This window comes from Aptenodytes patagonicus, chromosome 1 (assembly GCF_965638725.1).
Source record: "Aptenodytes patagonicus chromosome 1, bAptPat1.pri.cur, whole genome shotgun sequence".
NCBI lineage: Eukaryota > Metazoa > Chordata > Aves > Sphenisciformes > Spheniscidae > Aptenodytes > Aptenodytes patagonicus.
This window is the reverse complement of record NC_134949.1, coordinates 44,590,129-44,605,243: the sequence shown is the minus strand read 5'-3', so window position 1 is coordinate 44,605,243 and position 15,115 is coordinate 44,590,129. Positions and strand designations below refer to the sequence as shown.

The 15,115-nt window shown below is 41.4% G+C and overlaps 1 protein-coding gene across 3 annotated transcripts in view; it reads left to right on the top strand.

The window, feature by feature from the left end:
* Positions 1 to 370: 370 nt before the first annotated feature.
* Positions 371 to 15,115, top strand: part of PAWR (pro-apoptotic WT1 regulator) — an 85,538-nt gene continuing 70,793 nt past the window's right edge. For 2 of the 3 annotated variants that reach the window (XR_012994909.1, XM_076333504.1), the window contains exon 1: positions 723 to 1,278. Coding sequence is in view for 2 of the 3 variants with exons in the window: in XM_076333504.1 (XP_076189619.1) it covers positions 775 to 1,278 (504 nt within the window). In the remaining variant the exon portion in view is untranslated. Of the gene's footprint in view, positions 416 to 620; positions 1,279 to 15,115 lie in introns of those variants that run through there. The other variant, XM_076333519.1, reaches the window with a different exon arrangement.

Genomic DNA, 15,115 nt, shown 5'->3' with positions numbered 1-15,115 from the left:
GCCTCCCCGCCCTCACCCCATTGTTGAGGCCATCTCGGCAGTTTCCGCCCTGGCTTCGGCTCTGTCCGCGCCGCGATGGGGAAAGGGGAGGGAGGGGGAGCGCGGGAAGCCTCGGGGCCGCGCCGCTCCTTCCGGGACGGCAAGAGGCGGTGCCGCTCACCTGGTGCCGCCGGCGCTGGGGAGCGCCCGAGCCGCGGCCCCGCCGGGAGGCGAGCCGCGGCCCCGCCGGGAGGGAGGTGAGCGCAGGCCGCCTCCGCCCCGCCCCGCGCGGGAACACGGTCCCCCGGCAGGCAAGCGGGCGTCGGCGGGATGGCACACGCTCCGGCCCCGGGGGCGAGGGACGGCGCTTCGCGGTCGTCGCGGCCGCGGCGGGCGGGTGGGCGGCGGGCACCTTCGGACGGCCCCGTGCCGAGGGGTGAGGGGAGACCCCGCGGGCGCGGGGTGCTTCGCCGGGGCCGGGCGGCGCGGTCCGAGCCGCGGGAGCCCGGCGTGCGAGGGCGGGCGGTGATGGAGACCCGACCCCGGGGGCCGAGGGGCTTCCTGGGGAGCTGGCGGGGCGGCGGGACGAGGACGGGCAGCGCTGCCGGACGGTTCACGTCTCCCCTTTTGTTTCTCTCCAGGGTGTTTGTGCTTCTCCGAGTCTCTCTCCCCGCCCCCGTCTCTCCCGCCCGCCCCGCCGGGACCTCTCCTCTCCGGGCGGCAGCAGAGCTGCCTCAGGGCGGGCAGCGGCAGAGGTGCTGGTGGGGCGCTCTCGGCGTCCAGCCCGCCGGGAACATGGCGACCGGCGGCTACCGCAGCGCCGGGGGCAGCACCACGGACTTTCTGGAGGAGTGGAAAGCCAAGCGGGAGAAGATGCGGGCTAAGCAAGCGCCGCCGGCCCCGGGGGCAGCCGCTGCGGGGGAGGCCAGGCCCGCGGGGGGCGCCTCCTCCACCGAGCTGAACAACAACCTGCCCCCCGGCGGCCCGGCCGCCCCGCCCGACCGCGCGGCGCCCCCCGCCGGCGGGGCCGTCAACTGCGTCAACCTCTCCAGTGCCGCCTTGGGTCGGGCAGCCCCCGCCAAGGAGCCGCCGCCGGCCCTCGCCGGGGGCCGGGGGCCCGAGCCCGCCGCCAAGCCCCCTCCTGCCGCGGCGCCGGGGTCCCCCGAGGGCGAGGAGAAGCTGGCCGCCAAGGGAAAGAGCTCGGGCCCCAGCGCCAGGAAGGGGAAGGGGCAGATCGAGAAGAGGAAGCTGAGGGAGAAGAGGAGGTCGACAGGTGTGGTGAACATCCCGGCCGCCGAGGTGAGCCCGCGGGGGAGGGGGGCGGCCGCCGCCGCACCTGAGCCGCCGCTGGGGTGCCCGGGGGCGCTGCCGGCCGGGGCGCGCCCACGGAGGCTGGGGAGCGCCCGGTGCGGGTGGGGGGCTCAGCCCGCCGGGGCGGCAGCCGTGCGCAGCGGTGCTCTTCTCCTGAGCGCTCCTCGCCCGTGCCTGGGCTTCTCGCGTGGGCTAGCTGCGGTGGTGAAGCTTTCTCCCTACGCCGCGTGGGAAAGCATGAAGGCCTGCACGCAGTCGGAGGGGTATACTGTGGTCGTTACAGTGCGGCGTCCAAAGAGATCAGGTGCCATTTATTCTAAATAAATTAGACCTGTCACGACCTGTGACTTTTTTTTTTCTTATGTTGTCTTGTTGGCAGAGGGTAAGTTCTAGGGCTTTTGGAAGATCAAACCGAGACACGTGCCTGTTGAAGTATAGTCAAAACAATAGTAATGAAAAAAACTGATTTATCAGCTCTGAATAGATGTTCAGGTGTAAATATTATTCAGTTTGAAACCCAAAAGAATTTCCTGCGCTGGAAAAAATGTAGTGGTTTAAAGAGCATTTTTTTGAAGGCAGAGGAAGATATTTTTATCAGCCAACACCACTGTCCTCTGTGGTTTGCTACTAGTATAAAAATCTGGCATTGATTTATAATACTCCTAGAGGAATTCAGAAGAATGGTAACTAAGTTTTTAGCTTTTTTTGCAGTTAATAAGAAAGGCCACAGGAAACTTTGAACAAAGCTGGATTTAAGTCTACAATTTTGCACTAATAATGGTGACCACCATCACTGTAGAAAAAACTTGTAGTTCTTCTTTTGGTTAACATTATAGATTATTAAAATAACACTAGAAAGTAAGATCTTTGTTTCTAAAGCAGCAGGAGAAGATGAAATTATGTTCTCCATACCTGAAGTCACTAATCCTTTTTTGTGACATCCTGGGCACTTTCACAGCAGACACTTTCATGCAAGAAGGTATCGGAAGGTGAGGAATGAGTTTTAGGAACAGCAGAAATATTTATAATTGTGGGTTTTGATAATAATTACTTGCATAGTCTTTAGTTTGAGGTGAAGTGTTTTGGCATAGGTCTTTGATATTCTTGTTTTGGAAAGTGAGGAATATAAATGAGTTCTTTAATTCTCTGGCTTCAGAGCGTGCAAGCTTCCTAGACTGTGGGCTGTTTGTTTTATACAGAGCCCCCTAAATACCTGCCCCTTGTGCTTCTATAGGAACTCTTAAAATGCTGTATCTTTACTTCCCTAAGTAAACCAGTCCTAGCCCAGTTAATGGTCTTGCACATTGCAGCAAGCATTGTACAACATCATGTTTTAGGGGCCTCTGCTGTGTACTCCATCCCCAGTCATCATCTTTGGTTGGTTGGTTGGTTTTGGGTGGTGGGTTTCCTTTTGCTCTTTGAGAGTAGTGTCCTAGTTCTTTGAACTAGTTTTCTGAACTAATGTTCCTTTGGTAGTTTTTGGGTGGTGTGGTTTGGGGTTTGCTAGTTTGGTGGTTCTTGGGGTTTTTGTTTGTTTTGTTTAAGTATTGTTCAAAATGTGCTTTACTTTCCAGGAAAACATGTTCCTTGCTCAGCAGCCATTAGAATCTTATGTGTGAACTTGCTACTGTAGGTTCTGCTGCATTGTTAAGTGTGGTTTATTTATTAAGGTTAACATATTCAGGCATTGAGAAGCAAGTTCTCACCTGTTCCCATATTTCTGAGGGCCTAATAACTTTGCGGCCTGTCACCATGTGTTGGCACTTCTTGGAAACTTCTTGTATCTTTATACTAATTACTTCTGTAACTAGCGATTAAGCATTCCATCACGTTTTCGGGGTCAAATTTTAATAAACGTAGATACCTGTTGTACAAGGTATTATTGGGGAAACTGGCTAGTAGTAAGTGTTGCATTTTTGACTGGCATATACTTATGCAAAGCTATCTCTTTTCAGTATTTCACATTTCTTAAATATTTTTAATCATTACCACATACATTCCTAAGAATTATTTAACTAGGCAACACTAGATCATTCCTGATGGTGTGGACAGCTTCAAAAACTGTCTCCAGTGTCAAATGTGAGTAACTACTTACCAATGAATGTTTTGCAGAGTATTTACTTGTACTGTCTTTCATATATCTATTTGTTCATGAGGAAATATTTTGAAGCACTGATTCAACACGGTCAGTTGAAGTTCTCGGACAAAAGAAGGCTGCGATGTAGATGATGACTTGTTGCAATAATCTACAACACTCCAGTTTCTTGCTGTCTTTCTCATAAGATGCTAGGCGTAGCTTTACCATGCTGTACATAGTGACTTGGTAGTAGTACACACTGAATTTAATCACTTAGCACTAGTAGCTGTGCGTGGTGTATGTTTTAAAATTACTTTTCAGGAGATGTTCTTTTAAAGCCCCCCCCCCCCCCCCCCCCCCCAAGAAAATAGTCTTTCTCTAGAATGGAGTAGCCATTTTATGCTAAACATCTCCTTTTTATGATCAGCATGTCACTGTGGTGGAGAACGATGATAAGAGGAGAGTCTGATACTCTGAAATTAAAGTGGGTAACTGTCGACAAAATGCACTCGCAGAAGATATGTAGTGCCTAGAAGCTTCTCTGCACAAAACAGAATACAAAAACAGTTTTTACCTCAAAGAAGTAGGATCTAGTTTCAGTTGCAATGCAGCTGGAGAATTTAATGATATGAGGGGTGGTGGCATAAGGAAAGTAAAAGTTTGTGTTGTCTCAGCTATCTTGAAATAGGCATGAAAAATGTTAGCAGATCGTTATTCATTAATGATTAATTTCTGTTCAATAGGAAGGTAATAGAGCTGTAATAGACCTAGGTCTTAAACAGTTCTGTGTCTTAAGTGTATTTTGTATTGAAGTTGGTGGAGGACAGAAACTATAGGGGAAGCTATGAAAACAGATGGTGACAGGTTGGGAGTAGTGGTGACACTTTGTATTTAAAGGCCATTGTGATAGAAGCAAAGGCTGGTTTTTATCTTTTCGGCAGTAGTGCTTATCTGAGTAATGGTGGCTTTTGAAAATGGCTTCTGAAATACTTGCAGCTTTTTTACTTTTCAGTGGTTGTAAAGTAGTTTCTTGATAGCTTGTTGAATCTTGAAAGTTGATTTCACTCTAAAGTGCTGTGGGATTTGGGTTTTGTTGCCTCGTAACAGTTCTTCAGGTTGTGAAAGGTAACTAAATTGTATGTAATTATCATTACTATGTAAGTTTCCTTTTTTAGATATTAAGCTTTATAACCATTTTTAGCTATGTTAGAAAGTCTTTTCAGTTTGCAGGTATTCACTTGATGCAGGTGTTAAGTTTACTTGTAACATTTTTCTCATTTACAGCTGTGCTAGTATCTATCCAAGAAACACATAGAGTTCCCTTATGCTACACTGACAGTGCTTTGTGAGGACCCACATATAGGATGAGAGTTATGTTTTGTATTGTTATAGTAATTCTTCTGTCCTGCTCCAAGCAAAACAAGCTGCACTGGTGAAAGTGCAGCTTTACTTTTGTAACTGTTTACACTGGAGGATTCTGCTGGCATAGCTGTGTGGGTAAGTTTTTTTTTCTGAACCCCAACCAGGAGAATAACAACTATTGTTGCGGTTACCTTTTTAAAAAAGGTGTATATATAATCAAAATCTTGGTCCATCTAGGAAGGACAGTTAGATAGCTGGGTTTTATTTAATGTGTGCTTATAGACAAAGTTTACATTTTCACCTAACCAGATGGAAGTCATCTAAATTCAGAAGTGTTCTTCTGTTAATAACAGGGTGATGAATGATTTAAAAAGGTGTAAAGAACTCAGATCTGTGTATTTTGCACATGAAGCTGCCAGATTCGAGACACAACAGTCTCCTGACCTGTTTGTGGGAAATACTGGAGATACTAATAGAGTAAAAGTTAGAAGTGATTCGTATGTGGAATCTGCATAGGATGTTTAACCAGTCTGTGTTCTGTTCTTGTTGTCTTATTAACAGCAATAAGGGTATGACTTCTTGAAACCACGCTGTTGGCTTGCCGCCAGGCATCTGCCTGCCTCTTCAGAAGGCACTGCATATGTGGTGCTTGGTAGATGTCATACCGAACGACAGCGTTGTAAGCAAGCACAGAGTGATGAGCTCTTTCTGTGGGGAAAGAAAGAGTTCCTGCTACTAGAGTAGTCCAGTGTGCCGAGTTGTGTAGGCTGACAGAAAGTTGCTGCGTTGGAAAAACTTAAGGAAACTTTAAATGCCAAATGTGTCAAGCATAGCAATTACCGGGTAAGTTGTAAAGGAATTGAAATCCTTCTCTGAATAGCTGGAAACTAGAGAGAGGGGTGGAATCCCGTACTAGTGGTTGGGCTCTTTTGACCAGAAGTTTGCCTTCAGCCGTATCTTCCTTAGTGATTTGCTACCTAAGGGTTAAGTGAAATGAAAGAGCAGTTCTAGCCATTTCTTCATACTAATGAGGTAGTGCCTTTGCATTGTCTAACATCTCCGTGCATTTTCTCGTAAAACAGCTTGCTTCTTTTTGCATATGTTGGGGGGAAAAAAGTCTCAATAAGTGTTTGTTCAAAATACTGGGAAAAAACCTCCTATTTCTGACCACTGATACCCTTACCATCCATGCAGAGGTATTAGTGTTATAACAGAAGTCTGAAATATGTTTATGTGACCTGGATGACCATTCATGGTATGTTAGGCCATCCTCCTGTTTGCTTTGTCTAGTGAACACATTCATCTTATTATGGTTCTGTTTATGGTTCTTCCTTCAGACACAGCAGGGTGAAAGAAGCAATATGAGCATTCTCAGATTCTGATAAAAGGATCTTACTGAGATTGTTTACATCCAGTCTGTTTTGCTGTTGATGCCTTTGTAAATTCTGATTTTGACCAAGCCTCTGGGCAATACCTGTTCAAGGGCATATGATTTTTTTCTTTCCATCTTTTTTTAGCACATGATAAACTTATATGCCTGTGTGTCGTGTGTCCCCCCCCCCCCCCCCCTTCCATTTAATGGTATGCTTTAATAGCCTGACAATTAGCTAGGTAAGGGAAATATTTGGTTAAATAAATCACATAACTTACCAGATTTCTAAGTTTATTTTCAATTCCAGAACCCTTGTAGCAGCTTCTAAATCACTGCATGCGCATCTTCCAAACCTGGGGTCTCTAGATGATATGGATAACTTTATTCTTGCTGAGTTTAATAAGGCTGTTTTGTAGAGAAACAGGTTGTAGATCAATATGTACAGCTGGAATTCGCAGGACTCAACCAGAAAGTACCAATTCTTTTACATACTTGGTTCTTTTTAGTTCAGCACTCGTTCCTACTGGAATGGGAAGGACAGTGATGGAAAAGTATCAGAAGCTGTTAATTTCCCCACTAATTCTTTTGACTTTGCATTTATCTCTTAAGTGCAATTTTGGGAAGGTTGGTTTATAAAATGATCTTTTAATAGTTAGGTGTAATTGGAAAACATTATTGTATGGTTGCTTTTTTTCACTCTTCTGTTTTGGGGATGAATCATCTGAAATGATACAGTTACTAGGTGGAAAATAAATGCAATGTAAGTAAAGTATTCCCTCTTCTGTTGAGTACTGAATTCTACAGAAAGTAAGAAAAGTATTTAGTTTAGGTTGTAATTCGTGGTTGAAAGCTTCTTAATGTTCAGCCTTGCCAGTTACTGCCTTTTCTTGCCAGTCTGTCATGTAGCCAATAACCTTAAATAAACGTAGATATTGGTTGACTGAAGGTAAATATTCCTTTGTCCTCTTTCTAGGCTATTTCTCGAGTACCAAAGACTGAAATGCTGTCTATCCCATCGTTGTTTGTTCCTAAGGCCTGCTTAAAAGACAAGATAATCTGGAAAAAAACATTGTAGGGCAAAGAGTGGAAACAGCCTGTCAGCTGTACGTTTGTCTACTTTTACCCTGAAATATATGAAGCATCTTGCTTTCCAGTGGAAATCGGGTGACTTCAGTCTCATTGAAAAGCACAGGGAGAGAAGTGTTGATATGATCAGTTATTGCACTGAAGTAAACATGCTGCTGAGTGTTGCTAAAAATTACTTACCTGACAGTTTTTTCAAAAGTTACATCTAGCTTCACTGTAACAAGTAATTGCTCTGAAAATATTTAATTATTGTTCTATAAAAATGTCTTAATCTAATCCTCAAATTGGAAATTTTTCACTTAAACAATAGGTTGATCATTTCCTACAAATCAAAAAGAAACTTCTGCTGCTTTGGCTATTTGAAACTAGTGGCTTAGATACATAAATGTGAAAATAATAACTTCAGGTTAATTTCAAGAGATTTAAACTCACATCCTAAATATGAATAATAATATTGCGAAGTTATATTGTCGCTGAAACTTCATCACAAGAGACAGATGTGGACAACCTGCCCTGGGTCTGGTCACATGTTTAAAGCTAGATACTAAAGATTTTTTAGCATTGATGTATATAATACATTACACTATATTAGGCAAAGAATCATAACAATAATACAGATTGGAAGGCATCTCTGAAAAAGTCATCTGGTCCAATCTCCTGCTCAAAGTGGGGCCAGTTTTGATCAGGTTGCTTAGGGTCTTGCCTAATAAAGTTTTGAATATATTTAGCCTGTTGAGGCTGGTATAAATAGCAGCTCTGCCTCCCAGCCTCTCAACCGGTCCCTGCCAGTCCCTGCCCTACCATTTTGCTGTCAGCCACAGACTTGCTTAGGGTATCTTCCGTCCCATTGTTCAGGTTGTTAATAAAGATGTTGCCTGTTATTGGCACTAATCTCAACCCCTGAGGGATGCCACTTAACTGGCTGCCAATTAAAGTTTATAATACTGATTTCAACCTTTTGAGCCTGAAGACTCAGCCAGCATTCCACCACCTAATAGTACGCTTCTGTGGACCATATTTTACCAGTTTGGCTTTAAGGATACTACAGGGAGACCAAGTCAAAGGCCCTTCTTCACCCTTGAAGGAAACTTTCAAAGTTTCTGGAACTGCTGGTGCAGAAAACCCTAATATGAGAGCTGTGTACACTAATACAGCTGAATCATTAAAATTGTCTATGTGAGGGAAACTGTTTAGGGTTTTCTAGTTTCTTTTTGGTAGTGGCAGTGCTGGAAAACTCTTGCTTTTTCCAAGGCAGCAGGACAAAAGAATAAGTAGTTTGAAAGATGGTGAGAGGTCCATCCATCTTGTTGCTCTGTTGTATTGTCTCAGGTAGATGAAGCTATTAATACTTTGGAACAGTAATGCTAAAATAGATTTTCTGTGGAAAACTTGTGGTATTTTGATATTTAACTATTTAATATTTAAACAATATTATAAACCCCTAAAACTTTATAATATTTTAATGAAACTACCCTGAATGACGACTAATGAGTTGGTACTTTGGCTTCATTCTCCAGTTGAATCCACCTTTGCTATTTTATCTCTTGTAGCACTTACTTAGAACTGTCTTCTGGAGGTAATGGGATTAAATAGCAATCTTGGGTATTTGTTACAGTGTTTTCAAAAGTAAGTTCTAATATTCATAGCTGTGGAAGAAATAACTGAATGAGTAAACTCTGAAGGTTGAAAAAAATAAAAGGATAAACAGAGAAGCACTCCAAAGCTGCTGCTTCTAAAACCTCAACCTTTGGAATTGTCATGTCTTCAAAATGCCTTCATGACTTTTGGGGATCCTGATTCATCCCAAACCTGAATATTCAGAACTAATTACTGAGAGACTCATTTATTGAACACATCCAGAAGGAGATGATTGGAATAAATGATGAAATACAAAATATATTTTAAGATAAAATTAGCCTTTTGTGTTTGTTTCTGTACTAGAAGGAACAAATTATAGACTGAATGCGTTTTAGACTTCCCCATTTTGACTTTGGTTTGAATATTTCTGGTCAAACTGTGCTGATTCTAGTTCTTAATTTCCAAAGCTAAAAGTAAATTAGACTACAATTAATTTTTTATTTTTCTACTGCAGGTTCAGTAGGCTGAAGAATACTCCCTCAAAAAAGGCAGAGGAGGGCATTTTTAATAAAAAGAGTGAGAGATTTCTGTCTAGACTGGGGGGGGTGTGTGTCTTTATAGCAATATTTTTTTATATGTGAGAACTACTTTCATAAATTATTATTAATTAAAAAAACTGGGAAAAAGTAAAAAAATGCAACCCTTCTCCACTGAGTTCCGCAGATGTAACTTTCTCTGAGGACACAGGAGATTAAAAGCCATGAATGGATTAATTTCCAGAGTCATTCATAAACCACCAGAAGCCTTGTGAATTATTTTATAACTTCTCCAGACTTGCATTATAACTTTCCAGCAGCCTGTTTGTGCTTTGAATGTACTATATCCCAGATGTGTTACTTTCAAAAGAACCAAGCTAAAAAAACCAAACCAACCACAAAATCTCCCAAAACAAATAACCTTCCACCTCCTATGCGAGAGAAGCAAAAAAACCATCCCCCTAAAAACCGTCCAACTCTTGACTATACCTTGCCCTATTTCAGTTTTGCTTTATGCAACTTGAATATTCATGCATCTCTGATGGCAGCTGAGTTTGATCAGATCTTTCTGTGCTACTTAAAATAAATTTTCTGTGTCAAAAATGTAGTTTCTGCATATCCCAGTAAGAGCTCATGGGAAATAGATTCCTTTTTCACAAGGAAAGGTTAAAACAAATCCAACCCCAACTCTAAATGAAATACGATAATATGAATTCATATGCAAAGTATTTATTGGCACAAACTTCCCATGCTTCTTACTTCATTGCATCTCGAGCATAGTTGGTTCCTAAATCCTCCTGTAGCTCCAAGTGTACAGGGGACTTTTGGAAAGGTCACTGTTAAGTGTTCAGTTCCACACAAGTTTGTACTGATTTCTGAAAACTATCTTTGTCTGGTTTGCATTCATTACATATATGCAAACTCATGTACGTTTTTCTCTGCTACTTTTTTTTTTTGCAGTTGGAGTTGTATATTTGAAGACTTTCCAGTTGGAAGACTGTAGGTGGATGACTATTTCCCGTGCTTCACAAGGTCATGGGAAATTAAAATAAAAACCACAACCCTGATGTTTTATTTCAGGATTTTACTGTAGTTGATCTGCTTGCATGTTGCTAGGAAGAACTGGATGGAACATTTAGGTCTCTTACTCCAGGCCTGCAAATGTCATACGCAACTCTATCATATAGTCTTACCATGTAATAATCATATGTCATCTTAAATGTAGCCAGGTTTTGTGACTAATATGAGAACATCATCCTGGGTGAAGGTAAGCTTAAAAAACAAAGCATACTAAACAAACACCCTCAGAGAAACGAAATAGCACCATGTCAACTGCAAATTTTACCTATCTTAACTCTCAACTCTCACCCACCTTCCAACAAAAATACGAAACAAAAATATGTGCTAGGCATGGGCTTCGCAGTGTGTTATGCAGTACTTCATCAACAATGAGATAGCATTAATTTTCTTGATCTGAAGCCTATGTAGGTAACTAATGTTTTGAACCTGTCTAAGTCGGAGACTTTTTAGTAGGTGAGAGACTTGTAGAAGCATGGTCTGTGGCAGCACTGAGTGCTTTCTGTGTGTAGATATTGAATCTAAGTGTAATTAAGGTTGGAAGGAACTTCAGGAGGTCTTTAATCCAACCTGGTTGCTCAAGGTCTTGACAACCTCTCTCTTTATCCAGCCAGGTCTTGACAACCTCCAAGCATGAAGACAGCATAGTCTCTTTGGGCAACCCTTCCAGTGCTTGACTGTCCGTAGATGAAAGTGTTTTCCCTTCTTTTGGTCAGAACCTCTGTAAATTTACATCCGTTGTCTCCTGCCATGCACTGCTGCAAAGAGCCTAGCTCTATACTTGGTGGCTGCCTGGGACAACTGGAAAAAAGATGCTTTTGTTTTTTTGGCAGAACAACAACCTAGGCATGCTTTACTCAGCAGAAATAAGAGGTGCTGTAATGAGATTTCAGGCACAGAGGCAGGATAGCTGGGCAGAATGTATACAGCAGTCAGATGTGGAAAAAGTGTTGTGGAATAATTGCTGTTCATCTATATATATAGTGTATAAGCCAAATACATCAATGACCAGAGTGTTAGGCAGAAGCCAAGCAAGCAGCAATTGGGATTTCCCCTCTTTCACTGTTCCTCCTCTCAGCACTTTCTGATTCTTGCTAATTCTTTTTATGAGTCATAGGGACCTGTGCATGACCTGCTTGTCTGCTGTAGTTACTGGTGCGTATCTTATGAATTATTTTCCATGCAATATGCAGTTTAGTGTTTGTAGGAATATGGGATTTCAATTGAAACCTGCGGTCATCTGGACCAATCTCTTCCCACTGTATGCACATAAAATGCATTTAATTGCTTTGTAAAGCTCTAACTTAATTTTTCCTCTATGTACACTGTAAGAAAATAAGACTGATTATAGTGGATCTGACTAAGGAGCCACCTAGCTCAGTGTCCTGCTCCTACAGTGGCTGTAAACAGATACATAGTGAGGAAAAAGAATGTGGAAGTTTTATCAGGTGTTTCCTGTGAATTAGTTTTCTAGCCTCTTGGCAGTTTTCATCTTGAAGACTTGCAGCATCAGATGAAGGTTACTAAATAGATAGAAATTAAAATGAATTTATCTGCCAAGTACTCGTTCAGTTTCCCCTTGAACCTGTATAAACTGTTAGCATACAAAAAATCATTGGGCAATGAGGTTCACATTTCTAAGAACCCTATATATGACAAGCCACCTTTTTATGATGATTTTTTACTCCTCTTCGCCCCCAAAACCCAACGTGGTATCTGTTAGCTTCATGTCATGATCCCTATTCACTAGTTATTCTAGAGCAAGGCTGTCATAATGGTTAAGAGGCATTTTCTAATTAAATTTTGTTTCATTTGCCGGCATCTCTGGTCTGTTCTCTTGCTCTTGTTTGACAGTCTGTTACTTATACCCATCAATCTACTGCTGTCCCTTAGGACCTCTTTTTCTTTTTTTTTCCTTTTCTTTTTTTTTTTTCTTTTTTTTTTTTACTGTGGGGGTGCTGTGGTACTTTTCCTCACTCTGTGCAAGCACTTGAACTTCTAGATTTTTGTGGCTCATCTGTTGAGGAAGATGGTTCATCTGATGTAACCCTTGGCTTAAGCCGCTGTGGAACCATACCTGAAGATGAGGGGGTTTTTTGCTGATCATTCACATCTGCCACATGTTCCCTTGTAGACTTTTGCTTTTGGAAGTAGGTTATTCATCCAGATAGGTTTAGAAATTTTTTGTATGCTCTTCTGTTTTGTTTGAGATACAGGCCCTGACTGTTGTACCACTTTGAATGAGAAGTTCTGGATCCTCATCATGCAAGTTCTTGTGCAGCCAAATTCAGGTGACCTCACTAACCAGCTCCTTTTAGTTTACCAGAATTTGTAATAAGGGCAGACTTTTGAAATAAGTATCTTGTTAAAGACCTTTAAAGTGGAAACATAAATACTTTATTATCTGAACCAACTAGATATGGTTGTTCAGTACAAAACAGCAAGTTATTTTATATAACCTGCTCTTCTGTAATGTCCTCTTTAGTTACCAAAACCCAATCTCTTACTCATTTAGTAATTCAGATAAGAAACCTGTGTGCTATAACGTCTAGAAGTATCCAGGCCCTACCAGATAAACAGTTGGCTTGAGCTTAAACATGTTGACATTTGTTTTTCTTGTATATTTTATCTTTTAATTTCTATATTTTGTTCTGGGGAGAGAAAGGGGAAAATTACTTGAGCGTTGCCCATAGCTGCTCATTTTTTTTTTTTGCTTGTATGTAAAAATTGCTAAGTGTGGAGACTGAGGCTCCTGCGTTTACAAATTGTATGTGGATAAAGGCCACATAAGAAGCTAGCTCCTAATGATTGAAGTGGTGGCAAAATAAACAAGTGCAATATTCATTCTTGAATGGGTCATTGATTTAAAATAGTTTCTTAATTGTTTACATAGTGCTTTTTTGTCTTGTTTTACTTCCTCTTTCAAGTTAGCAGCACTAAAGGAAATTAAGCTGACCTCCATCTTTTATAATTGGAAAGGGTAGAGAAGTTTTTGATACTGAATGCTAAATTAGATGGTAGCAAATGCGAAATGAGTTATTTGCAGGGGTTTTTTTTCATCCTCTTCAGTGTTTAGGTACATATTTGCATACTAAGGTCTTTTTTTTTTGGTTAACAAGCAGAAAACTGTTATGCTAAATTAATTTTTCTGGGTTTTTTTTGGTTTTTTTTTAACAAAACAGCTTTTCTTCCCCCCCTCCGCGCCCCCCCCCCCCCCCCCTTTTTTTTTTAAAGAACATTTGTTTTTCTGGACAGGAATATGAAGCTTTTCAATTTGATATGTTTTTCCTGAATTTAAAAAATAAATCTATTCTTCAAGATCTTTTGAGCTTATGAAAGATGACCTTTATTGCAAAGTTTAGGAGCTAATTAATGTTTTGGTACCCTGAAGCAGATTATTAAACAAACCTAACTTCAAAAAAGCTCTTAAAACAACAATGTACTGTGAGTAGCCATTTAGAAAGAACTCTGAGAACTCTTAGTCTGCTCTAAGAGCTCTTAGAACTAACTTAATCTGAAAAATTCTTCCAGGGTGCAATGAACAGACTAGTCAATGATGTGAAATATAATCTCAGTTTCTTCCCTAAAAGCACTTTTTTGTCTTTGCAGGTTAAGCTAGGAATTATTCATTATTATTATTGATCAATTAAGCAATGCTTTGCCAAGCCAGAACTATGCCAGTGCCTTATTAGCCTTAGTTTTTTAAAGTATTTTAAGATAGTTGTTCTAAGTTTGGCAGCTTGTAGTCTGTCCCCCAGAGTGTTAATAACAAATTGAGGTGCAGAGCATGCGTATTTTTTACTTGTGCTAATGTGGCTTATTAATTTTTGTAGACTAAATCCAATCTGAAATAGTATCATGTCTTCAATCTTCATGTTTTCAACAAGCCAAATATCAAAAGTTATATTGCTCACTGGTCAGACAACAGTACTTAGCAATACCTTACTAACACCTTAGTTAACCAATTAGCTCTCCTCATCCTATGTTACATGGCACACATTGTTTAGAATGTAGATGCAAGATTTCAGCACATGTAACCTGGAACCCAGCGAAGATTCCCTGCATGTCTGCTTTGTTCTTCATACTGGTTTAGTAACTACTATCTTTTACAGAGGTACCATTTAATGAGGAGTAATTTTTCCTGAAGCTGGTAGCTACTAGAGTTGCCTCTAGAACAAAAAGTCAAAAGCTTATCTTTCTCTTTTTTTCCCCAGGAGTATTGTAGGCTTTTATGTAAATAGGCATGTAACTTCTTACATACTTATATTGAAAGTTTTCTGTGAAGTCTGTTTTGAGTAAAGATCTGGGTATTTTGGAATGTGGTAGGTGGACTGGAACCTGGAAGTGCTTGGTCCTGTAGCAAATTGTGTTCTAGACCTGTACTAAATGAGTTGCTTAACTTCTGTCTTCTACACAGCCATGCTTACGTTACCATTTGTTTCCTTCCTATAAAAGCTCTTGGATCCTTATGTGAAAAAGTGCTATTCAAATTAACGTACTACCTCCAAGATGAAAGACTTCGGTTTTAGTGTGTGTGTAACATTGTGCTTCAAAAGATAATTATATGACACTGTCATTTCAATTAGACAAAAGCTACAAACATCTGTAAAATGCTGAGACATGCTGAATGATTTAAAAACTGAATGTACAGAGAAATTTTGTAGAGCAGTCCTTTCGGTTTGTCCTTTAAGGAAAAAAAGGTGAAGATGTGGTGAACTGAGATGCTCCACATTAGTA